The sequence below is a fragment of the Aptenodytes patagonicus genome, chromosome 2 (genome assembly GCF_965638725.1).
Source record: "Aptenodytes patagonicus chromosome 2, bAptPat1.pri.cur, whole genome shotgun sequence".
Taxonomy (NCBI): domain Eukaryota; kingdom Metazoa; phylum Chordata; class Aves; order Sphenisciformes; family Spheniscidae; genus Aptenodytes; species Aptenodytes patagonicus.
In genome coordinates this window covers 14,932,104-14,959,406 of record NC_134950.1, presented here as the reverse complement: position 1 = coordinate 14,959,406, position 27,303 = coordinate 14,932,104, and the positions used below count along the sequence as shown (strand labels likewise).

Genomic DNA, 27,303 nt, shown 5'->3' with positions numbered 1-27,303 from the left:
TCTCTGCCTGTAGAACTGAAAAATAGTTCCAAATGTAGCTATTATGCTGTGCAATATACAGATCACTGCACAGCAAACATACATGCTGATTTTTTACTGTCCAGTGTTCAGAATTATGATTGAAACGTTTGACTAAACTTATAACTGCAGTCCAAAGAGGACATTTTTACATTGACACCATCAACTGTTATGTTTAATTTTCTAATTCATAAGGACTTGATGAGTTAGAGGAATACAGAGTTTTTAAAGCAATGGTTATAAAAAGTATATTGTTGTCGCTTTAATTTTTGGAACATCATACCCAAAATATTTTCCAACCAGATGCTCTAAATGAAAGGCTATTAAAAAATGTGCTTCCTTCCCACCAAATTCATTTGTTACTTTCTTCCCTGCTCTAAAGCCAGATCTTACACTAAAAAAATTGCCAGTAAACCAAGGAAAATTACCCTTACTATAAACATACCTACCAAATGAGTCCCCTGCGACTAACTATATATAAACTACCTAGACAGGTGGAAAACATATTATGTTTTACTTTATTTCTGTTTATCAGCTCAGTCAAACAATAGGCCATACTGATTAAAATAAAATAATATATTAAAAAATCTTTGGTCCAGCCTTCCCTTTCATTTTCCTGATATAAACTCATCCTAAGATCACCTTTAGCTGGCAACACTTTAATAGTTTTAATCCTGCCAAATGCTAATGCCAACTTCATGCGCTAGATATAGATCTAATGAGAATAAAAGTCTTCAGTATTCTGATCTTTTCTTGTATACTTGAAGGAAAACTTGTTTCTTCAGGATTTTGCATCAAACACTTTCTTCTAAATTGCCTAACCACAGTTTTTGCTATGTGTGTCTCAAACTATAAAAATGACTTCCAAGAGAAAAAAAAATAGCATATTTAATACGTGACACTATTTCATGCTGTCTTTGTTCCATGCTGCAGAGAAGACAGTACTTAAAATCACCAACTCAAGAATAAACAAACAAACAAACAAATCAAACTTACAGCCTGCGCACTGCTAGAAAGTGTATTTCAGTGTTCAGAATAGCATTAGCAACCAAGCCCCACTCTTCCTAAGCAATGACATACGAGTTCTCTCCTCAGCCTGCCAGGTGCAGTTTACCAAGCCTGCCAATTTTGAAGGTCAATTTACTCACCAGAATTTCTTTGTCTTTATTTATTGTACTTTAGTCCAGAAAAGAAAGAAAGGCTTCTGTATTTTTGAGTGACAGAGGATTAAATCTCATTATTAAAACTAATTCGCGTATTATAAGCCAAGTTATTTAAAAGAGCTTCTCCAACCCAAACAGTTTGTGCATTTACAAATCTGCCCAGATTATAAAATCCAGGGATTGTGGACATCAGGGTCCTCAGTCAAACAGGGCTGCCTGATACCTTTTGTAACATCCAATTTGCCAACATACTGATCCTGACGTATGCATTAACTTTGCTTATATTTACATTCAAATTTATCCAAAGTCAGACCCTACAGTTTCTGCCTAAAAAAACGCTTGTATGAAACAGAGATGGATAAACAAGGCGCTGCTCAAAGCATTAAGGCAGATTCTGCTCCAACACACATCACGAGAGACTCTGCTCTGGAGTTTACAGTTTAACTAGAAAAAAACAAAGCAGGACCAATTTTGTTATAGCTGTGTTGGTCAAAGGACATAAGCAAAGCAAGGCGGCAAGGAGAAGCACCATCATTCATTAGACCAGCAGCGCAGAGCTCTGCCAGCTGTGTTTCAGACATGAAGAAATTTTCACACGGAGTAGATTTGGAGTACGACTGCTCAATGTTGAACCATTACCTTAACCCAGTTAGGCAATTCGAGAGAAAAGGGGGCTGATAGCTGCAAGGGGAGGTATGGGAAGAGCAAAGGAAAGAAGTAATAAGGTCACTGCCAGCTAGTAGGGACAAAGAGAGTGAGATGGGTGGCTGTCACCCCTAGAATAATGCAGAGTCAGCTGGGGCAGGAAACATTAAAATGTGTCAGAAAACCATTGATGTGTCTGTGATCAGAGAGAGAGACTGGGAGAAAAGAAATGGGATCACTTCATGCGTGACACTGAGAAGGAAATATTTGTTAAATCAAAACATAATGTCTTCTGCAAGCAAACTATAAAGGCCCAATGCTATATTTAAAAATGAGAAAAATAAGATTTTATGTGTATCTGATATAGATACATATAGCAGAGAACTCAAACTACACAGCTCCAAAACTACACAGCTCCAAAAGCTATCTAAGTTACTGTTGAACCTTTCAGGCTACTCCAGAAGCAAGACTAACAGCATCATCTTCATCATTTACGACAAGAAGCAGCAGAAGCAGCAATGCCCAGTAAGAAATTCAAAAGCATGATTTTTTTTAAACATGCTTGGGTTATATTGCTAAAACTGAAAAAATCAGAATCTTTTACATATATTCCAAATTACTTATCATAGAATCATAAAATCATCAAGGTTGGAAAAGACCTCCAAGATCATCGAGTCCAACTGTCAACCAAACACCACCATGCCCATTAAACCATGTCCCTAAGCGCTGCATCTACACGTCTTTTAAATACTTCCAGGGATGGGGACTCCACCACTTCCCTGGGCAGCCTGTTCCAATGTTTAACCACTCTTTCAGTAAGAAATTTTTCCAATTCTTCAACATTAAACTGCCTATATAGAATTCAGAATCAATGACTAACAAAAAAGCCAGTTTCAGTTCTGGAAAGAACAGAAGAAGTGAGCCAGGCTTGTGAATGTGTTTTTATGATATCTTAAAATATTGAAGAATCTGGAAAGGACACATTTTGGTTTAGAAATATACTTTCTCAGATAGTCAGATAGTCATACTTACAGATTTTTCCAGCAAAGACTAAAGAAAATTACAGTAATAAGCAGAAAACCCATAAAACCACTGAAACCTCCATTGTGTTGGGTTCCCATCTGTGTTACTAAGAATTTTAATACTAAGAAGAGATGAAAATGACAAACCAAAGGAAATGTGTTTATTTAAAAAAAAAAAAACCAAACTAAAAACAAGGAAAATACTGTAGGACACCTTCCCTTCTATGTTGATAAAAGACTGAATGTTTAAAACTTTAATTAGATCAGAAATTCGAACAGTCACATTCTAATTGGCCTGTTGGCCTGTTCACATTCACATTGGCCTGTTCAGGATGCTGGTTGAGAGAGTCCCTTGGGAGACAGTCCTGAAGGGCAAAGGGGTCCAGGAAGGCTGGACGATCTTCAAGAAGAAAGTCTTAAAGGCACAGGAGCAGGCTGTCCCCATGTGCCATGAGAAGAACGGGCGGGGAAGACGACTGGCCTGGCTGAACGGGGAGCTCTTGCTGGGACTCAAGAAAAAAAGGAGAGTTTACCACTTGTGGAAGAAGGGGCAGGCGACTCAAGAAGAGTACAGGGATCTCATTAGGTCGTGCAAAGAGGAAATGAGAAAGGCAAAAGCCCAGCTAGAACGCAATCTGGCCGCTGTCGTTAGAGAAAACAAAAAAAGCTTTTACAAATATATTAATGACAAGAAGAGAGCCAAGGAGAATTTCCATCCTTTATTGGATGCAGGGGGGAACATTGTCACCGAGGATGAGGAGAAGGCTGAGGTACTCAATGCCTTCTTTGCCTCAGTCTTTAACAGTCAGACCAGTTATCCTCAGGGTACTCAGCCCCCTGAGCTGGAAGACAGGGACGGCGAGCAGGATGAACCCCCCATAATCCAAGAGGAAGCAGTCAACGACCTGCTACGCCACCTGGATGCTCACAAGTCTATGGGGCCGGATGGGATCCACCCGAGAGTGCTGAGGGAGCTGGCGGAGGTGCTCGCCAAGCCGCTCTCCATCATTTATCAGCAGTCCTGGTTAACGGGGGAGGTCCCGGATGACTGGAGGCTTGCCAGTGTGACTCCCATCTACAAGAAGGGCCAGAAGGAGGATCTGGGGAACTACAGGCCTGTCAGCCTGACCTTGGTGCCGGGGAAGATTATGGAGCAGTTCATCTTGAGGGCGCTCACAAGGCATGAGCGGGACAACCAGGGGATCCGGCCCAGCCAGCACGGATTCATGAGAGGCAGGTCCTGCTTGACCAACCTGATCTCCTTCTGTGACCAGGTGACCCACCTAGTGGATGAGGGAAAGGCTGTGGATGTGGTCTACCTGGACTTCAGCAAGGCCTTTGACACCGTCTCCCACAGCACTCTCCTAGAGAAGCTGGCAGCTTATGGCTTAGAGAGGTGTACTCTGCGCTGGGTCAAAAACTGGCTGGACGGCCGGGCCCAGAGAGTTGTGGTGAATGGAGTTCAATCCAGTTGGCGGCCGGTCACGAGCGGTGTTCCCCAGGGCTCAGTTTTGGGGCCGGTCTTGTTCAGTATCTTTATCGATGATCTGGATGAGGGGATTGAGTGCACCCTCAGTAAGTTTGCAGACAACACCAAGCTGGGCGGGAGTGTTGACCTGCTCGAGGGTAGGAAGGCTCTGCAGAGGGACCTGGACAGGCTGGATCGATGGGCCAAGGCCAACTGTATGAGGTTCAACAAGGCCAAGTGCCGGGTCCTGCACTTCGGCCACAACAACCCCATGCAGCGCTACAGGCTTGGGGAAGAGTGGCTGGAAAGCTGCCTGTCGGAAAAGGACCTGGGGGTGTTGGTCGACAGCCGGCTGAACATGAGCCGGCAGTGTGCCCAGGCGGCCAAGAAGGCCAATGGCATCCTGGCCTGTATCAGAAATAGTGTGGCCAGTAGGAGTAGGGAAGTGATCGTGCCCCTGTACTTGGCACTGGTGAGGCCGCACCTCGAATACTGTGTTCAGTTTTGGGCCCCTCACTACAAGAAGGACATCGAGGTGCTGGAGCGTGTCCAGAGAAGGGCAACGAGGCTCGTGAAGGGTCTGGAGACCAAGTCTTATGTGGAGCGGCTGAGGGAACTGGGGTTGTTTAGCCTGGAGAAAAGGAGGCTGAGGGGAGACCTCATCGCTCTCTACAACTACCTGAAAGGAGGTTGTAGCGAGGTGGGTGTTGGTCTCTTCTCCCAAGTAACAAGCGATAGGACGAGAGGAAATGGCCTCAAGTTGTGCCAGGGGAGGTTGTGCCAGGGGAGGTTTAGATTGGACATAAGGAAAATTTCTTTACTGAAAGAGTGGTTAAACATTGGACCAGGCTGCCCAGGGAAGTGGTGGAGTCCCCATCCCTGGAGGTATTTAAAAGACGTGTAGATGAGGCGCTTAGGGACATGGTTTAGTGGGCATGGTGGTGTTTGGTTGACGGTTGGACTTGATGATCTTGGAGGTCTTTTCCAACCTTAATGATTCTATGATTCTAATTTATTACTTGTCACTGTGAAAAACAAAAAATCAGTATGGCAAATAAAATATATTTTTAAAAAAAATCATTGCAATTTAGTTTAAAGCACACTTTAAAGGCCAACTTTGCACCAACTTTGGTTTAGCCAAGACATACACCCTAATGCCACCCAGGAAGGATTAAACCAGAGACACTACAGCAGGTATTGTGCAAGTCATAGACCTATGACTGATCAACATGCAACGTCCACTTTGAATGAAAACTATAGAGACATGGGAGACCTATCAAGACTCCCAAATTGTGCTGGAAGCATGGTCAGCTAGCACCTTGCATTCCCTGAGTTGCAAGCCTGTCTCTCACATTTGCAGCCCCAAACTTACTTGCTCCACATGGCAAAATGCAAATGCAACTGGTCAGCCTAATCTATGACCCCCTGAGCACGGTAGAGAGTCATATAATGATGCCATGAGCAAGACTTGGAGGCTGTGCAGCTCCCAGGGCACTCACATCTATTAACACAGCCTGATACTCAAAGCATGCCGCCAGAAGCGGCACCCAGCCCACATCTCAGCCCTCCCCCCATCACTCCCATGCATGTTGTCCCACACGCAGTCCCTCCTTCCCTGGTCCAGTCTGCTGGCACGTGGCCTCACCATGCTGCCTGACATCAGGGTCCACATACAGGACCCCACAAAAGACAAGATCAGTTCAAGTACACACAAGAGGGAGTTATCTCCCACCACTGGTCCCCAGAAGGATCAGAGTAGAGTTATAATACCTTCTGGTTCACCAAAATCCACATTCTCAGAATATATTGGTTTTTTAAGAGAAGCAACTCAGTGCAGCCAGCTCGCTGTGTCTCATAGGAGCACAAATGAAGTCCAGACAAGGTACCCGAGGCCCCAGGAGAACCACGTCCTCACTGACTCCGAGCTAGTTCAAACACACCTGAAGTCCAAGGAGAGACACAAACCGGACCCGCAGAGAGATCACTGGCCCCTCAATCCAGCCACTGAACAGATGGGGACAGTCCTCTGACATCGTGAGGGAGAGAGGAGAGAACAAAGTTAAAGAGGGAGATGAGGGCACCTGAGCAGCACCAGCTTACGGCTCTGAACACAAGGTGAACAGGGCCACATCAGCCCTCTCCAGGAAGGACCAGGTAGGGGAAAGACTGGAGACCGGCAGGGAAGCCATGAAAGGTACAGGAGAAGTGGAAAAGGTCCTGTAAAGTAGATTCGCTATTCCTATCCTCCCACTTTCTGGAGGAAAAGGAGAGGAACAAATGCCGCTTCTACAAGGGCCTCCCTCCTACGTTAGCAGCAGTGGTCCACAGCCTCCCATCTCTCTCACTTACACAGCCTCCCATCTCTTCACCTTTTCACAACCCAAGTGGCCAAGTCAGTCACTGGCTTCTTTTTGTTGCCTCCAGTGGACTGCTGTAAATGGCTGTCCCTACCAAGAGACTGCTCTGGCAGTGCTTAAAGCCAGCTCTGCACAAGCAGAAACTTCTACCCCAGGGTCCCAAATCAGTGTAGCACCACCACTTGTTCAAAGACCGATGAACGAAGAGGGAGGTTTTACCTGGCTTTCAAGCAACACCAGGATTGACCCAATCCAATACCTTCTGTACTGGTGCCACAAGCTTAGGTGTACTACAAACAGACTGCAAAGGGGGGGAAAGGAAACAAATTATGAAAAATAATGAGATTGATCTGGAAAGTAAGAAGTTGTTAGAGGGAGTTAACTCCCTTTTAAGGCTGTCACAAGTATAACCATCAACAGGAAAGGATAAAGTTGTCAAAAAAAAAAAAAATCACTGAGCATTATCCTGATTGGGATAAAGACAGTATTGAAACAATGAGCAAGGATATAAAAGGTGACACATTTCCCATGAGAGTACTCTCTTCCAATGAGATATCACACTCTGAAAGCAAGAATCATGACTGGCAGATGCTAGTGTTGAAATAAATGGCAGTGGCACTATCAGCAAACTGTGAAGAACTGAAGTGTCGGGACAAGAAAGGAGAAGACAGAGCACCCCTCAGTATTGTCAAGAAGCTTGCCTGACATCATTTTAATTGCTATCAAAAATCCCGAAAGCCACAACCACGACAGCCAGGCCAACAATGCTTAAAATAAAATCACAAGTAGGACCAGGAACATAATCAATTTTAGGTTTTGACAGCCAAATCCAAATCAAAGAGTGGATTTTAATGTTTTAAAATTCAATTCATCTAAAAACACTGCATTTTTAATCTTTTCAAACTAAAGATCCATTTCACTCAGTGCAGAAGATTTCCAGTCCAAAAATTAAACATTTGCTTTTGGATATTTGCAGAGAAAACGCAGGGAGGAAGAGTTGCTCTGTGAGGGTTAGGGTTCCCACTTCACAAGATACGTCAACTGTTTGATACTTCTTCACTGACGTGGCTTTGATTCCCCTTCTCTACCTGAGACAATTCAAACCTGTCCAAGTCTGGGCTCTAACTATCACTATCTTATATCACAGACTACAGTCTTCACAAGTAAAGACAAATCCTCCTGCTTTTACAAACAGAAACCTACTCTGTATCCTGCATAGATCTGGAGAACAGACAATTTCTGTTCACACAGCAGGTGCCCTACTAGCATGCCTTGTGCAGCTATGAAGATAAAAGGTTCCTCCTTGAACTTCTCTAGCCTGCTTGTTACCACTATTGAGTCAAAGAAGAAACAATTAATTTCAGTTAACAGCCCTGTATTAACAGCAACTTACAACAAGTAATTAACTAAACTTTATTACAAGCACATGTTCTTTATTGCACTTAACCATCCACTACAGCAAGAATAAAAATTTGAGACGTTCACCCTCGACATGGCGCACATAACTTGCAGGTCAGCTCATCTTTTATCCTGTCTTAAGGACTAAGTACTACACCCACTGCAAAGAAGATTTATGGCATGAGTCTTCATCACAGAATACTCCATTCAGACTGGGTGTAGGCACAGGAGTGCCCCATCTTGGTGAAAGCTGTAAGTTCAAATCCATTCAGGTACACGTAGGAAAGCAAACAGGAATATCTAATAACTAAGCCAGCAATGAAACGTAGCTCTCCCTTTTCCAACAGTTTGTCCTGAACTCAGAAATACCATCAGAACAACTGGAATTCCACTTCTGAGGAAGTTCAGTATTTGTCAAAAATATTTTCTCCAGGTCTAGATTAAAATAAAAATTAAAAAATAACACCACCCAAAACCTACCTATACTACAAGACTGACAATTACAAAGGAGTCTCCATTGCCACTTTTTCTTTTTTTTAAACCAATCCTGGCACCTCTGCAAGTTGCATCTTCAGCAGTTACATCGACAGTTGAACTAAAGAGAGACTGCTTATCAGGAATTCCATTAAAATAAATGCAAACCAGGCGTATAAGTAGGTCCACTGATTTTCTTGGAATTTCTCACATACTTATTTAAAGATGGTCATAGAAGAATTTAGCTAAAATACAGCCTGTAGCAGCAACAAAATCCACTGGCCAAACTAGACTGGAAAAATGTTTAATTTGCATGAAAATATCAATAATACACTGAAAATCTTGTTGCTCATTAATTACAGGACAATCAACAGCAAAAGATGAGAGCTAAAAATGTAAAGATCTGAAAGACAGCACAAAGTTTTGATTTTATACTTGCGAATTAAATAATAAGAGTTAAAGGAAGTTAGTCAGCCTGTATTTGTTTTGTGGATCATGAGAATGCTTCTGACTCATAAGCACATATATTTGGCGATGCCTTATCTGCAATTCTTCAGTCACTTAACTGGATTCTTTCAAAAACAGCTCAGTTATCAATAGTTAGCAATAAGAATCACAAAACAGGCTGCCTTGAAATGAGAACTAGACAGGACCATGACTTTTAAATGTACCTGTTTCGTATTCACATTATCCATACTAACATGGATATGAACTGAAATGTGTCAATTAAAAATTATGACATGTAGCTTAATGGTAGAATTTTCTAAGGCTTGTAAAAATTAGTTTTCTTTACTAGGAATACTACTATAATACAAATAGGTCTTTATTTAATGGGGGGGGGGGAAGAGGTGGTACAGATCAGTACTCTGGTCTTTCCAGATATTTCAGGTAACACTAGTAACACAACATAAATGTGTATCTAAAATCCCAAGTCCTTCTACTTACAAATTAAATAATAAAAAAAAAAATCTTCCCTATGTTTCTAAATGTTCAGGATATTCTAATAAAAAGGTTATTCAAATACAGGCTAAGCCTAATCTCAGAAACATGTACCTAACAGTGCCAGTGGGCGTTGTGTGCTTTTTGGTGACATGCTTTTTAAAGAAAAACACATCTATGGCATAATATTGCTTTTGCCAAGGCAGTGTACCTTTCTCTGGGGGAGCTGTCATCAATGACACTGGCAGAATTTTTTTATTCTTGGGATTTACTGGTAGAGTTACCCTGACATAATAAATCTGTCCAGCACAGACCACACCTCGATCCTTCCACTTCTAATTACATTATTCTGTCGAGAAGATACTCGACATGTCACAACCTAGGGTTTGAGAAGTAGCTGGGTATTTTTTTTTAATAGCTGCTCTATGTCAGAGGTAAAGGGTACAGTCCATTTTTTGATCTTAAAGACAGACAGTGAAGCATTTCTTATGAGAAGAGCTATAAAAGAAACTCTTACTTCAGCATTAGCAAGTAGTGAGGTTAACTCCGCCATTAGCTCAACAACAGTACATTCGTACAAGGAGAACATCTAACATCCTGAGAGGATCTTAATTCCTACTAAATAATGACAGGTTGCGTTCTTACAAGGTTTACTCCTTCCAAGTGAATCATATTTTTGGCACCTTTGTTTCCAGCAGATGTGCCAATTAAGAGGCTTGTACTGTAAGAAGTAGTATAACCTTTCCGTGCCAACTTTCAGCCTTTATGGATAGGCTCACTCATATGCAGAAGGCAAGTGCAGCATGCAAGGCATTTTATACCCCAACAGCAATCAAAGTTTTCTAGAAATCTTTGCCAGTTGACTCTTAACTATGTTCTCTTGAGCCAAATACATTTTGAGGAGAAAAACTTTATAGGCTAGACGTGTCCATTAGTATGAATAAGAAAAGGTCTCTGAGCCTCAGCTGATGGGTCAACCTCTTGCTTCCCAATAAGACATTGCTTCCACTTCCAGCAAAGGCAGGAGAAAAAAGGCAAATGTTGATACAAGAGGCAGATTAGCCCAGCCATCTGATTCATGCAATAGCATTGCAATGCCTGTGTAGAAGGTCATAATGGATTTCTCAACTTAGAAGGCAGAATACAGAAACGTATTTTTCAAAACAAGCAGGGCACTTCTGACATCAATGTAATTTCTTGCTAATTACTTTTGAGAAACTAGTCTTCTCTTCCTAATAAGGGAATTCCTGTATTCTCTTATCATCCCTATGAAGTCCTATATTCATAAAAAAAGCTTAAACACTGCAATGCCCTTTTATCCCCTTTATTAAAAAAAGCAAAAAGCCTCAAACTGAGATTCATGAAGGCCAACCCCTCCTGGCTAGGAAGCAGCCTAAGTTAGCCAACAAGAAGATACAGAAAAAGCCACAGAGCACAAGTCCCATATTCACATCAAGGCCAGCCCAGGCCAAAGGGATACATCTCTTCTCACTCACAGGAAGCATCTCTTCTTGTAGCGCAGCAAATAAAATCAAAAGAAAGGTCAGAAGCTTGTCCTTATATTAAAAGAAAACAGAAGGATGTGGCAGCAGCACCGTGTCTGCTCAAAAACCTTAAGATTTGGAGCTTATAGCCCATATAGATGGGACTCGGCAGACCAGATTCAAGGATGTGGGGAGGGGAAGGAAGGCAGAGCTTAATATTGTTGCCATGTTCTGAATGTATCTCCTAGATCAGGCCATTCACGGGAAAATGGGACTTTCCCAAGAACATCCTGGGAGGCAACATGGGGAGGCTAAGCAGGGAGGTATGCCAGTCAAGTGAAGATTTGCATCTTCAGTTCCAGGTACCATTTGAAAAATCCAGCCCAAAATGACCCAGCAACATCTTCCTGGGGAAGGCAGCTGTGAGATGTCCCTAGAAATGTGGAGTTGACATTTTCAACAAAAATACTATGCCCACCTGACCTCAATATAAGGAACTTGGGTCGTAAGGAGATGAATGTGAAAGAAGGGCTGAGAGAAGGTAAATTAAGCATTGTGAGGAACAATATTCATCTGCTGTAATGTGTTGAGTACATACAATATATATCCTTTCTGGAGAGAGATCTGTGAAGGGATATCTAAATCAATGTGCTGGGAAGACCAACTGGCCCTGAATAAGAACTAGACATATTTTAATCACATTTCTGAAAGGAACTCAGTTCCCCTCTCTTTCTTGGATCATTTGCTTGCAGTTTAAGATTACATGAAAAATTCACACTGATCCTTCAGTTTCTGTTTGCAGAAAGACCAGTAGTGTCAGGCAGTGAACAGCAGGCAGTTCTCAAGATTCACTCCAGGGGCAAATTCATCTCACAAGCCAAAATTTAACTCCTGATTAAGTAGCTGATGTTCTATACACAGATCACTGCATAAAGACACACGTAACTTTAAGCATCTCAAATTCCCCATTAGGTCTGCCATCTTGTTCTGCTGCCCAGATCAGGGCTTTTGTCTCAACAGCAGCCTTTGGCAAGTGATATTTTTACACAGTTAACACATTTAACTTTTTTGCTCCAGAGCTGGCATATTTTCTGAATAATAAAAAATGTAGGCAGGTCCAATAATACTTCAATCACATTAATAAGGAAATTTTCATTTTTATGCAGCTTTTTACATCCATCCAACTACCAATGAATAAATGACTCCAGGTAAAACTCACAATTGCATTGATTCATTTAAGTCCTTTCTAAGAAGCATTACATTTAAAAATAAACTAATTCCTATCTATCCAGAAACAGCAGGTAAAACTGCAAAGTTAATATGCAAAAGAAAACTTTAGAACCGCAAATGACTTGCCAAATCTGCTCTGCAGTTTTATTTTAGACCACGTTATTGCAGTGCCTTACAGGTCAGTTGCCAAACTGAATTAGTCTGCTATATATTCTCCAATCCACAATGTTTGCTCAAGGTTTTTATGCTGGAAGCTTCTGAATTTGTCCAAGTTCAAAACAATACACGTTCACAAGCAAAAGAAGTTGTTGAAAAAATTCAAGGATGGAGGATGTTTCAAAGGAATCTAGCCAACACTTTTTTTTTTTTTGGCAGTCCCTCAAAAGCCTCCGTTTTCTAGTCTCCCAGACATAAGAATTCAGAGAAACGAACTGTTAAGGAATGTTACCAGACCTTTTACATGAAAACACAGCCAAACACAGGCAGCATGAGTAAATAGCTGATATAAAGAGCACCATCTACTGACAGCATTTTGACAGACCCAGACAGTTTTGCAAGGCACTGCATGGGGCTTCCAAATAATCTAACTTTTAAGGAATTCACCTTTCTCTTGGAGATGTGTGGTACTTTTCACATTTTCTTTCTCACCTGCCCTGTCTCTTCTGTGCCATTTAAGCTGTTCTCCTGCTCGCAGCTCACGAGACAGCCCGCGCGCTCCATGATGCAGCAGCACAGTTCTAGCAGTCAGGCCCCTCCTGCTCTTCCCATTTCTCTCCCATTTCACTTTGTCATTGAAGCTTCCCACATGGAGCTGCTCACCCCTTGTACACAGCTGCTACACCACCATTTTACAATTATAAATTAACATTTTATTACCAGCTGTTTATGATGACATTTCCAAAACCTCCTTAGTCAGCAAGGATTTTCCACTGGAGTCAAACTCTTTTGAACTGTCCCTAGATGAGATGCAATCACCTCATGATTACTGAAAGCTTCAAGGTTTACTTCATGAGATCAAATATTTTTCTATGTTCTCATGGAAGAGATTACATGAAGGTGGAGGTTTCCTCCTCACTTTTATCCTACTGTTTTATTTCTTTGAACACAGTACTATAACCTTTTATTATTTTACTACACAAAATTATTAGCAGATGCACATAAGAAAAGGCTGTTTTCTGACAGAAAAGAAAATATTATCACTATCCACAAATGGTTCTGATGCTATTCTCTTGCCTAGTATAATCAGAAATAACCTTTAGGAATGCTATTTAACATCTTGATCACTTCTAAACTCAGGCATAATACACAGTAGAAATGCACTGAACTATTACGGCACATTGTTCGAATGTACTTCCTAGCACTATCGCAATTACTTACTGTGTTAAGATTTGTGTTGCAACACAGTAAGAGCTAGATTATTTAGTTTGGAGAGAATAAAAATAGTAAATTAGAATAACTTTTCTAACAAATCAGTAAAAATTCACTGGTCCTAAAGGCCTTCACTAACAAACGTTAGTAACCACTTGTTACAATTAATCTCGAAAGTGAAAGTAGAAAAGAAATATTCACATATGGTTTTTGCTTTGTGTTGCTCCACCGATTAAAACATCAATAACACATCTAAAGCTCATCACTTCATTTTTTATATTTCATGCAGATTCCAAAGGTCAATAAAACTCAATTTACTGTTTTTATACAGTAACCCTTGTCAATCTATTTAGAACAGAATTAAAAGAGAAACAACTGATACGAGCTTTGCTAAGGGAGAGGTTGTAGTCAATCTGTTTATACATGTGGCAGATTAATACCCATTAATAAAATTACAAAAGGAACTTTCTAATAGGTAGGAAAGTTTCAAGTTCTACCTTGGTTTATAGCCTTACTTGCTTGTGTCAGCACAAAAGTTTTATTCTTCTAGTGTATTTGCATGCAGCAGCAAAAATTTTCTGTTTTTACCTCTTCCTCAATTCTAAGATTTATAAATACAGTGGGATATTCAGACTCATCCTAGAAATTATTCTTCCTTTGCACTATACTTCATGTTCTGCAGTCAAATTCCCTTTTGCTGCACATATTCTACTACTTTGCCTGATCTTTATCATCCACCTACTATCCCTGCAGCCTATGCCTTCCTCACCTTTTTCTTTTGATCCTTTGAGCTCAATCATATATCCCAGGCTACCAGATGGATAAATCACTGCTCCCCATTCTATTGGTCATGTAATTATAGCACTGGACGCAGAGGGCTGCTACATTTCTCTGCACAAAAAATGTTTGCAATCTCCTGTTTCACTGTAAGATCACCCAATTCTCATCTCTTACACATTAGGACAAACTGAAGCATTTGGTAAAGCTGGTGAAGTGGTGTAAAATCAAAACACATTTGGTTAAAGTTACTACTCTTTTAGATTAGTATCTTCTGTTCCTCCTCCTAATCTGATTCAGTCTTCCCCTAGCTCTATTTAGACTGCCCTTCCACAGACTTTCCTCTCAGCAGCAAAAGCAGCAAAGCAATACTCTCCCTAACTACTGCCAGCATGGCAAAGTGATTAAAATAAGCCAAATTAACAAGGAAATGGTGCCAAAGGGGACAGTTCTCACTGGTTGCTCTTGACCAACTAATACAGAGTACTCTGTCACTAATAGAAGCCAGAGTGAGATAATTCAGGTGGATGATAAATTGATCATCAACTCATTGAAGTCAAAGAACTGAGCAGTCAACTCAGTAAAATGAGAGAAAGTAGGGGTTGGGGACCGAAACGTGCCGCAGGAAATACACCACTAAATGCGGTGCTCCATCATTAGCTCAGTTCAGCTAGGACACACTACACTTCCACTACATCCTGCCCCCTCTCCAACCTGGTAGAAGTCTTTGTAAAATCCTGAAGGGAACCAGGGGGGTATGGGAGGAAGATGATGATGAACATGCAGAAAAGACTTGAATAAGAATTTCATCAACAATGACCCGGTTTTATTTGCCATCATTGTGCCATGTATACAGGAGCTAATTTAATTTTCAAGTTCAGTTTCATCTGTTCAGTTTATTCTGTGTTTTTAGAATCACTTGCAATTTGCATAAAATATTTTAGAGCACAACAAGAGGATGCATTGTGGTGTGTTTTTTTTCTCCCCAAATGTCAGGCCTGTTCATGAAAGCTCACTACATTCTACAGTATTCTTTTTGGAATCAAAAGCTAAGACAACTTCCTTTCCAATTATTCTTCTTTTTGGCTTTTATCAGCATTTTTGTGTCCTTTGGAACCTGGAAACCAAGATGGGGGAGAAAAAGTCAACAGGAAAAGGAAAAAAAAAAAAAGGGTAAGATCTTACACTGTTTTCCTCCCAGCAAAAGGCAGAAGGGGCAGTATGTACTAATGGACACATATAACTAATTGAATTTCATCTGAATTTGAGAGTTTAATAAACATGCTGAACACTTACCTGATCTGAGCATTTCATTTGGCACTGTTCTTTATTTTTTTTTCTCCCCTTCAAAAGTACTGTTTAAAAATGAAACCCTTCCAATACTAAATTATTTCAACAGAGAGTAAGGGAACGTGAAACAGCTATGGAGAAACAAAGCTGATAATTATTCAGGCAAAAAAATTGGTCCGAAATAATCTGCTACCAGTTACTATGGACAATTAACTATAGTTTGCAAGCCATAAAGTAGCCTTCCCTACAGAAAAAGAAAACAGTAGTGACAGTTTAATAAGCATGAACCTTAACAAGCACTTCAGATTCTTCTACAGTCAACAATAAAGGTTTCAGGAAAGCTTAGCACATGGAATAACACTCTCAATTTTCCTCATCAACTTCACAAATCACCATCTAATGCGGAAATGTTGACAATTAAGCTATTTGTTCTTTAGGCCAAACCTGAAAAAAAGCAAAAATTCTGAGTAACCAAAAGAGAAGTAAGTTTGAGATAGTCTTATATCTGAAGGACAACATACAATTGTGATCAGAAAGAGTTTTTCTGGAGATAAAGACTATTTAATTGCAAGGATATTGATTATTTAAAAATACATCTTCAAGCCTATACACAAGCTTTATTTAGATAAAAGACTGTATTATCAGCATAGGTATGCTGAAGTTCAGTCACATCTACCTTTTCATAATGAACACACATTCACAAAATCCTTGGCAATCTGAAGTGTACTGCTAAGATTGAAAGCAATCAGCCTTGAATGAAAGATGAATTAATAGCAGCTCTAAAACCATTAGATACAGATTCTATTGTCATGCTTTTGTTTAAAGCAAGGAAAAAAAGGCAAAAAAAGTAGAGGGTGTCTAGGTCAGCAAAGTCATCAGTAGTTGATGGATGCATTTACAGACATTAGAGAAAAAAGGAAAATAGGCAGAACATAATACCCACTTATGAGATTCTCTATGTTAAGGATAGAAAAAAGGCCTCAAGATATGCAGTAACTCTACCTTGTTCAGAGCTGAAGGTTTTCTATTTTTAGATATGCATGTCAAGGACACATTTAACCCTAGAAGTGCAGCTTGATGCATCATCACAGTATTCGTTCCTAGACATTGGTAAAATTAGAAATACTCATTATACCAAGTACATCTTCTGAGAACAGCCCCTACCAGTAGTAACTACGATCTCTAGATTCGTAGAGGAACAAGGAGGTAAGGGAGATGGACGAACTAACACTCCACACCATGTTAATGACTGCTAGCAGTTGTGTGGCAACCTCCAGGTAGGCAGGAAATGCAATTTTTATGTTGTGGCCAATTTAACAGCTTCCTATAACCTAAAACGGTGGCCTCGCTCCCTCTCCCCAACAACCCAGGCTGCACACTCTAGCCGCTTCTACTGTTGCAGCTCTTGAGGTTGCAGTGAGAAGGGTCACATCTGTGAGCTGCTGTGGGACATAAGATGGGTACAGCTGCCTCCTGAAACCCATGTTGAGCTTCTCCTGCTGCAGACTCGTAGTCAGACTGGTGGGAAGCCCTAAGCAGACTGCTGGTTATTCAGTCTAAATCAGGCATAGGCAGGCTTTAGGCGGGCACCACAGGGACAAGGATCAGCATCTCCCATTTCAGGCAACAGTTTGCGAAGCAAGATTGAATACTACATCAGTCTTAACTGGTCATAGCTAACTCCTTGACTCTAGTGAACTCTTTGCTCTCCATAGGGGGATAGATGAAGAGAAAAGATACAGGCTTTAGGGGTAACAAGATCAGTTTAGCAGGTGAAGTGAAGACTGAACTGGTGGGCAGAAGATGGCTATGTGTTGGTCTGTAGGGTCTCACAGGGCTGGCAGACCAAAGATGACAGCTGGTGTATTTAAGAGAATAGGAAAACATCACCAATTTTCATGAACAGAACAGAACAAGAGACAGTTCAAAAGCTAAAATAAGTAAACAGCCTAAAACCAAAAGGTAATCTTTTTCTCTTCTTAAACTGTGGATTTGTTGAAGGAGTTGGATTCACATTCCCTAATCTCTTAAAGGGAAATTACTTGTGATGTTTGATGCCACTATCACCAACAGCATTTGTCTTTTCCAAGTGCCAAAGGCCTCAGTTGCACATTAACATTGACACCTCCCAAATTCAAAGAAACATACTGTTGTACTTCCTCCCTCCCTCCCTCTGCTCTCCCATTGCAAACTTACAACACTTCTTTTAGTTTAAGAGCCTGTCATATGTCATGTTGGATATCACTCTTAGTTTTGAGCTAACCCTGCAAATGCCCGGAGTGGTTAATGACAATATAAAAGCACCCTATCAACATAACTAGAAGCACAGAAGTACTAGAAGTAGGACACAGACACTTAAAGCTATCCCCAGGCTGAATTACTACATCAAAGTTTCACTTAATGGCATCACAGCCAAGGAACCCCCACGCTACTTACAAATCAGTTGGTCAAAAAATTGAAGAGGGAACGGGAAGAATTGTCTCTCATTAAACACGACGTTCTCCTTACCTTCTGCTTGCCCCACTGATAGTACACAGCATCACAGAAAATGGCTGCTTTAACATTTGGAAGTTGTTTCCCTGCTCCCTGCAGTGGCACATCAGCTACACAGTAATCTGCAGCTGACTGTGGAATAGAGAGAAAACAGAAACGCTTCTGACTGAAGTCCACATTAAGAAATAGCTAAAAAGAACTAGTATTTGCAAAGTGTGAAATGAAAGCATACTGAAAAGCCTCCTTGATTTCAGAGGTCATTATTGTTGGCATTTTTGCAGTGCCTAGATGCCCCAAATGAGACAAGATATCCCTCAGAGCCAAACACCATGCACACTCTAGTCCGCATCCACCAAATACTTCCAGTGAAAATCAGAGGCATGACACAAAGCACCAGCGGAGGCCTTCACCACTACCCACCACGGAAAACAGCTGGAGAATCTGTCCCATGGAGAGGAACGGGAACAGGCAGCAAATGTGCTGTTGCACTTGTTACTCTCGGGCAGCCTGACCAAGCCAATGTTTTCCAGTTTTCAGGGACACATTGCAGAGCTTTTGGACAATCAATTTTACATACATACACATGCAAAAGACAAAATTTTGATAGCGAATTTATTCCAAATCTCAGTTTTCTACTGAAACAACAGTTTTAACTGGTCGTAATTATCATCATTTTTCTACAGCTGGAAAAACTGAACCACAGAGCAAGAACTTCACTTCTAGTGACTAGAAGACCAACAGGCTTGTAAAGTCCAAGACCAATTAAAAGAAAGGGGAAAAATGAAACACACACACTCCAATCATTTCCTTTTAATCCAAAAGACAGACTTTTTTTCAGATTAAGCAGTATTTGCTTGCCAGAAGATCATCTTGAATGTAGCTGTATACATGGGACTAGTCTATCCTAAGTGTTCGAAGTATGATTTTTGAAGCTTCTGAAATACAGTCTCCTAACGCAAGGTTTCACCTCTATCAGACATTAATAACCATTTCAACATCATTCTGGTTAGCTAGTAAGGCAGAGGACAGAACTGAGTTTGAGATCCGAATACCTAAACTCAAGTGTCAATGCAGTCCCCAAAGTGTAGACAGATTCAGCTGAGTGGTGCTCACTTCAGATGGCATCTGATCCCTCTCTATGCTCCTCTGAGCATGCTGACTAGATCTCCACCAAATGTAATAGGAGTTTAGACACCTAGCTTACACGTAGATACTTAATTTAAGTTGCCTTCATCAGCAAACTCAATTCCACCCACTGTAACTGAGGGGAAGAGAGACTTCCACTCTGCCCCAGGCCACCCTTTTCCAGACTCTCCTAATGAAATGCCTTCCCTCCTTAACACACCTCTGCAATGAGGGAAAGCTTGACAGGTTGATAACACAAGAAACACCCTTCAGACATTATCAAGGCTATTACAGTCCCACACCCCTTTTGTGATTGTGACACATGTCACTCCCGGTGCTCAACAATTATGGCATTTTTCAAAATGGAAAAGAAAAAAAAGTTCCCACTTGTAGAGAGAAAGGTGGACTACAGCAACTGCTAATCAGTTTTGTCAGAAGTGTCCAGCAAACACGTGGCAGATTAATGAAACTGTTGTTATAACTCAGATGAGATGCACTATTTGCAGAACCTGCAGTGCCAGCAGTGGAGCATTAAACTGCTTTCTCATTTTAAATGCTAAATTGGTTCTATAATACATTTTGTAATCCCTCTAATCACAATGCTATTATTTTCTTTACCGCACGAGTCTATACTTTTCCTTCCCGATCAAGGCAGCTGTGCCATTAAAATACTGCTTTATTTTTGAAGCAACCTCTGTGAAGCCCTTAAAGTAGCTTCAAAGTCAAAGCGGAGGGTTTGGATGGCTTTGTGGAGCAGCTTCACAACGAGGGAAGCAGCAGAACTGGCACTATAAGTACATTATGCATCCACACGCTGTATGGAATTGCTTTTTCCTCTAAAAGCCGCTCCATCTTTTTATCTATATTTCTTTTTCCTCGAAAAGAAGTTCTTTTAAATAATGTGTCTGTGTCTACATGTGTCTATAGTATTAGACATCCCACTTATTTCTAGAGTACTACCACAGCTTTTTACTGCTTATGTTTGCTAATACATACTGCAATTGCTGCTCCTTTACACACTAGTGTAATGGTAAAAAACCACAAATTTCACATTGATAGCTTTCACAGGACAACAGGAGCCAGATCAGACTACATTTCCCTCCTTATGCTCCCTCAGCTGCCTCTTTGTAACCATCTGCTCTCGCCTGCCCTATATGAGGACTGCATTTGCTCCCTGCAGCAGAAACCACCACTTTGCTGGGCATTTGTGCAGCCCCTAGCACACCGCAGGGTCACAGACTGCACCATTTCCCACGGGCCAACACCTTGCCCTCCTTCACATGCATGCACTGTGTGTGTGCCACCACTGAAAATGTTTTCATTATTGATTTTTTTGGTGAAAGTCCAACTGTAAAAAGCCTGACAAACAGAAATTTCTCTTCCTATTATCACCTGATGGACTGAAGTCATAGATAGAGCATGCTTGTACAGATGGATTTCATAAAGGATTCCTTTAAATAGTTTGGAAGGTCAATCAATAGTGGTCTTTGAGTAAACTTCATCTGTTCTACTTATACCCATCTAAAGAGCTAAGTATTAGTCTGAGCTAATTATTTTGACTTCCTATAGGGAGAAAAAAGAGAAGCAATAAGAAAATAATCCCACTTTGTGATGGGGGTGAAGGAAATGAATAATGGTCCTTTGCAGATGCCGTTCTTTTTCCCTCGCTGTCCTGGGCAGAGCACAACAAACTAACTCAGGCAAAATCTCCCACTTACACGCAACTGCTGTCAGGGCAGATGATATTTCAGAATCCCCAAGCACACAGTCAGGGTGAACAGGATGAACAGGAGAAGCCAGATCTTTTATGCTGAGTGTAAAAACCTTGCTGCAAAAATGTGGGCCTTCATATTACACTATTTATAACAAGAACGGATGATATAGCAATGGGGAAAAACATGCAACGGCAAGAATACACTTGGATTCTGAATCAGGCATTTGTCCTCCTATGATAAGCTGGCTTACAGGACCCCAACAGAGAGAGAAGTTTCTTGTTTTCCTGGCTTGTGACAATGTAAATTCTGAACCAAGCAGCTATATTCTGCACTACAGGTAGGGTTACTCCAGCACTTCATTCACACCAGTAAAGCCCCAGAATGATAAACAAAACATCAGCCTCAGCTGCTTAAAATGTGCAGGGTCACCCAGCACTCCTGTTTCACCGCTCAGGATAGGAGGTTTGTTCACTGCACGGTTCTGAAACTTCAGACTTCAGCCAGAGGTCACAATCATAAATGACAGGCTGAGCGAGGAAGAGTCAAACACCAAACATTTCAGCCCCCAATTTAGACACCTGAAAGCAAGACTTCTAACATGAAATAAAAAGTCTATTGAATATGAAGATAGAAGCGAGCACACTAATTACTGTGTATTACTAATAATCACAGAATGAGACATTAGAAAGGCACATTGCCCTGAAGTGTAATTATTTCAGCTGATATTAACATTTACCAAATATTTTTAAATCCACTTCAGATTCTGTACACTCAGATTCTGTACCTATTTTTGCTAGTCATAAAAAAGACCCAATGCAGTAAGTGGTGCTTTGTCACTATTGCAGTCAAAAAGTAGGGAAAGAAAAAAATAAATTAAAAAAAAAAATCACACTCACACCGTATCTATCGGCTTTCATTGTGGTGACCTGATGTGGACATTAGTAATCTGTCAACTACTTCTCCACAAAAATCAACTAAGAAAAGCAAAATTTTCTGTCAGTAAAGTAACATTTTGCCATCCAGGGTCTGTACCTCCACTGGGATACAAGTAGAAGTCTGCAATTCAAACACCCTCCCACCCTACCACACAATGGAAACGTTTGTCAACTTCAGCCAGTCCAGTCTGGGCTCTTGTTCACATATCCTGTGGCCACCAGAAGTTTCACAAGAGGGGGACAGTTGGAAGACAAAGCAAAATGGTAAAACCTCATTGCCCCAGTTCAGTGGCCACTGGTGTTTCTCAACCAATTGCAAAAAAATAAAAAAAAAAGGGGGGGGGGAGATAAAATGGTCTTAGTATACCAAGCAGCTATGCTGATGAACACGTATGCTGCATCATACTCAACGCCAGGACCACTGCTTGGCGCATACTGTCTTTCTCATCCAACTGATTTTGTAAGCTTGACCAAAAAGGATGAACACTGTGAAGCAGAAGCCACCAATTAAAAATGTTGAAGAATTCTTCTAGAAATTACTTTTCCTAGTGTCTCATTAGAGAACAGTACCAGGGCTTTTTTTTTTTTTTTTAAATAACTGATAAAATTATTCTTAGAAATATAAAAGTGTTTTGTAACAACCTTATTACTCAGAAGCCTCACTCTTTTGTGCTTGGACATTTCATCACACACTTGACACACACACACCAAATACTTCCTGAGCAGAGCGGAACTCCCCAGGAAGCCAGAGGAGCTCTTTCCGCTCTAATCAGTCCTGAACTGGGCCCAGTAAGCAGAGATAAATTCTCATCCTCTTGTTACTGAGTTCAGTCAGCCCCATCAGTGTTGTTCGATGTCATTTTGAAAAAAAGGGGTTTAAGAAAGCAAAAGCAACCAAAAGAATTAATGAGCTACACTGCCACAAAAAATACAGTCTACTGCTGTCTATATAGCAGTTATCAACAGAAGGCAAGATAAGAAAAAGCTTCTCACTTTTTACCAGTTTCTTTTCATAGTTTTCATGTACATTTTAAAGGACTGTTAATTTGCCTCCGAGTTAGATAAAAAAACAGCCATTGCTAACACAAGATAAAAAGTCTAACTGTAGCGGTTGCCATTAAAAAGCCTTTATTATTTGCTACTGCTGCTACCACATAATGAGACAAAGAGTGTCACCAGATACGCACACCTTACTTAGGAATCAAAACTCCCTGAATAAATAATCTTCTTCTAATAAGTGACAGACCAGATTTGTTAGGAAAGTCACCTTCTGTTAAAGTGTATACTCAGAGAAGTACAGGACTTCAAAAGTATAGTAAAACTGTTAAAAAAAAAAAAAAATTAACAGAACTGTACTCTGTAACTCTAAATGTCTTGGCTCATTGCCTTTATCTAGAGATAATTATGATATTAAAACCAAACAGACCAGACATAAGAGCCAGAAGTAGCATTTTAATGAAAAAAAGATTAGAATTCCAGAAAACACATACAACAGAGGTTAGATGTAGAAGGTGTTAAAAAAATAATATATATTAAAAATGTATATTAAAAACCATCCTTGCTTTCTCCGATGAAGTCTTCTGCTCTGTAAAAGTGTCCACTCAACTGTCTGAATTTTTTTATATACCATGAATACTGAAAAATCAATTACTGACCAAGAAAGTGCATATATTTCTATATGTAAATACACACTTTAAAATAAAGATATAAAACAAAAAAACTAAGTATTTTTACACTTCATATAATTTCCTTAATTTGTATTATATCCTGTACATTATCAGAGTCTCACTGGATTACGCATATCCATTTAGCTATGAATAATCTTGGCCTTTTCTGGCCTTGCTCACATTTGTAACAAGGTCGTTCCTTAGGGAACCAGCTGAGGGAGACTAAGATCGTTGTTCCATTTTCCGTTAAAATCCTACCTCAGTCAGCCTATAAAAATTAGAAGTTCCTGATGAGTATGGAATACTAAATGAGTGATCCTTCACTCATGCTACACTTTCTGCTGTCTGCATTCCAAATACAGAAACAAATACTTGTACTCCCCTATTTCCATTACAGTAGCTGCATAAAAAGGAACTTTAAATCTATCTGTACCCCATGACTTACTACTGTTCTGCAAGTCCATAGCTGAGGACAGAAAAAGAAGGACACACTTCATTAGAAAAGTGATTTTGTTTGTTTCTTTGGACAGCAAAACCTTAAAGCAGCCAGGGGTTTAAAGTGCTGGAATTGGTCCCAATGAAGACAAATCAGAAAGCTGAAAGCAGGGAAGATGGTCTATAGGGTACCTTAAATTGCATTCAATACATTGCATTGCTTTGTACAATATAAGTCTCACTACTGTGGATATGAAGTATGTGCTAATATTATTTGAATACATTGGATTGCAAAGAAACCTTTTTAAAAACAACTGAGCAATGAGGAAATAAAAAACAAATGGATCTGCCCACAATGTTTTATTTACAATACTTTCCTCTATTCCCGCTCATCTTTCAATCTACAGATATGATTGCATGGATGAAGTTTCATAATGACAGCTTAATTCAACTCCTAAAGCCACACAAGTTACAAACCCAACTCTATATTCACATTTTAGAGGATAAAGCAACATGATTTTTAAATTTAAGGCAGAGCAAGCCAGAAAAGACAGGCCACCTCAGGCTATAATATATGAATTCAGATGAAAAACATCACTAAGTTAATACCACACATAAAAAACAAAGTTACTAACAAGGCAGCAATACATTCAGAAAAACATTAGCTTGATACTATTATGCCAGCTTATTCCATCAAGCAAAGTGTTTAGTATTGTTTGCTGGTTTGTTTGTTTTTAAAATCTGAAGCATGCCCAACTTCCTAAATAAAGCTACTGCAATCAGATGTAGGAAACCAGTAGTTGATTTCACTACTTTGAGAGCACTATGCTTCTTCCCCTTTTCCCCGGCTATCTCCAGCAGGGACAACCTTGGAAATGGTTTTCTATTGATCAATCCAACAAGTACGGCTCAGACAGTGCAAACAGGCTCCATTACATTAAATCACCAATATATTTCATCCTGATTTTCTACTAGGATGAGTCTTTTGCAAGCAAAGACAAGCTTGATCTGCCTGTGTTCCATGTCAACTACATGACAGCCCATTCCCAATTGGAAGCCCCATTGCGTCCTTTTAGCTTCTTCACATCCAAGCTTGTAAGATCTCCTCTGAGCTTAACATACCCCCTTAGCTTTCAATACAGGGCAGATTTTCATCTGGTGATGTTGAAACACAGGCAGGGTTAGCTTGCCTTTGTCTGGGTAAATACATTATTAGCTGAGCTTTGTCTCAAAACCCATCCAAAATTCGGTGGTCTTGTTACCAAATGAATGATTCAAAGCATTAAGCACCTGTTCTCCAAGGGTTCAAGAGAAATCAGCAACGTGCTCGATAATTGGCCACAAAACAGACTGCAAGTAGCAGTGATTTTGATCAATGCCAACCTGTACTGGATTTATTTCAATGACTTAAGACAGAATGAAATGAGTTTAAATTGTACTCATTTAAAACTAGATATTTTAGATAAAAATCAGAATGGAAAATTCATACCAAGACTTTATCGTCAAGGCTACTGCCCAAAATGTTTAATGCTATTTTATTCTAAAAGTGAAATACATCACAACTGTATGCGTATTATTTGTTAGATTTATTGTACTGATGACAGTAGGAAACACTCTTATTCAGTCATTGAATTAATTGTTATTGCCTTTTTTGGACCTTTAAAAAAAAAAAAAGACACTCATTTTATTTGCTCTATTAACTCCCAAAGTGTCAGATGATTCAGTAAAAACTCCATTTTCCACGCTGCAGAAATCATTCCCAGAACCCTCATTTTAGGCCTTTAAAGATCAAAAAGACTAATAAGGCTTTTAAAGAATCTCTCTCAATTTTTTTTTTTAAACATTCTCTAATTTTTCATTGTAGTTAAAAACTTATCTAATATGACAAATTATTGTCCTTTACCCAAAGTGTCTGGAGCACACACATTCACCTGCACTTGGTAGTCATGTCTGCTACACACAAACAAGAAACAGCAGCTTATGAATGAGAACAGACACTTCATTTGTCTTTAGGAATTCGCCTCTGAAGTATGTTTATTCACTGACATACCAGACATGGAAGAATTTACCTGGTATTTTACCTAAAATTAGTTAACAGTTTATTAAACTCAGTCACCCATATAAAAATCCATATATTCATATATCCATAGAACCTCTCTCTTCCTTTACCTGCCCCAGGAAAAAAATAAACAAGCAAACAAAAAAACACTCAAGAAAAACATATCTATTCCCATTCTGGCTGCTACCCAAGTCATTTGGAAAAAAAGTCTCCACAGTGCCTGAAAAAGAGAGATTCCATTATTTTAATTATCTCCATCTAGAGAAAAATAGTGCAACGCCCAAGATGTGTGTGGGCTAAAACTCCACGGCAATACCTCGCTTCTGGAACACCCACTTCCTCAGACTGTTACTTTTGCACCTTTATATGTCTTTAACAGGATGATAAATGCTTTTTAAGCAGTAGCCAGGACTTCAACAAGCCTGGATTCTTTGAGACTCATCAAAATAAATAAGAACCCAGTCCTACCTACCTTAGATATTTCTGGCTCCGCTTGTTGTCTCTTGGGTGTCTCTTTTGACTCAGGCCCTTTTGGAGTACTAGTGTTCTTAACAGAGGGCGATTCAACTCCTTCACCTTCAAGTTGCAGATTAATACCTTCTGCGGGGACAGGGTGATCAATACCATTTGGATTCAGATTGCAATGGATAGCTGGGAAAAAAAATATGAGAAAGAGAAAACACTGCTTAGGAAAGAACCACCTAATGTTACAAACATTTATCACAAAGCACTAAGAAGTGCCATGCGGTAACCAGAGCTATGTCAGATCATGGCAAAAGAACTGTCTGTACCTTGACATGGATTCAGGGTGAGATATTTGAGAAAGAAAGAGAGAGGCAATTCAGCACTGTATAAGGCTATTTAGTGCAGGCTACTGTGTTGAACCGTGCTCTACTGGATTCACTACAGCATTCAAGACCCTCAACTCACAGCTTTTACTAGGGTAGGACAATATATCCCATGTATTCATCATTCAGCCATACCTTTTTTCCTTTTCTAGGCAAGCAAGTTAAAGTTTTTCTATTTCATTTTCAATAACTACAACACTCTAGGTCCTAAACGATGTGGGATAAGTAAGCTGCGCACAGCAAGTCAGTCTCTGCACAGAGTAATGACTTACCCAGCTGATTATCTCTCCTTCAGCACTTTGTACCACTGCAAATTACCACCTACACCATCCTAACAAGCAAGAGGGATGTACTCTTAGGAGCATATAATGAGGTGTGGACTAATGACAGCAG

At 40.2% G+C, this 27,303-nt stretch overlaps 1 protein-coding gene across 3 annotated transcripts in view; it reads right to left on the bottom strand.

The window, feature by feature from the left end:
* SAMD12 (sterile alpha motif domain containing 12) overlaps positions 1-27,303 on the bottom strand; it is a 184,531-nt gene that overhangs the window by 139,893 nt on the left and 17,335 nt on the right. For all 3 annotated transcript variants that reach the window (XM_076329194.1, XM_076329197.1, XM_076329196.1), the window contains exon 2: positions 26,535-26,713. In XM_076329194.1, coding sequence (XP_076185309.1) covers positions 26,535-26,713 — 179 coding nt within the window. The remainder of the gene's footprint in view (positions 1-26,534; positions 26,714-27,303) is intronic.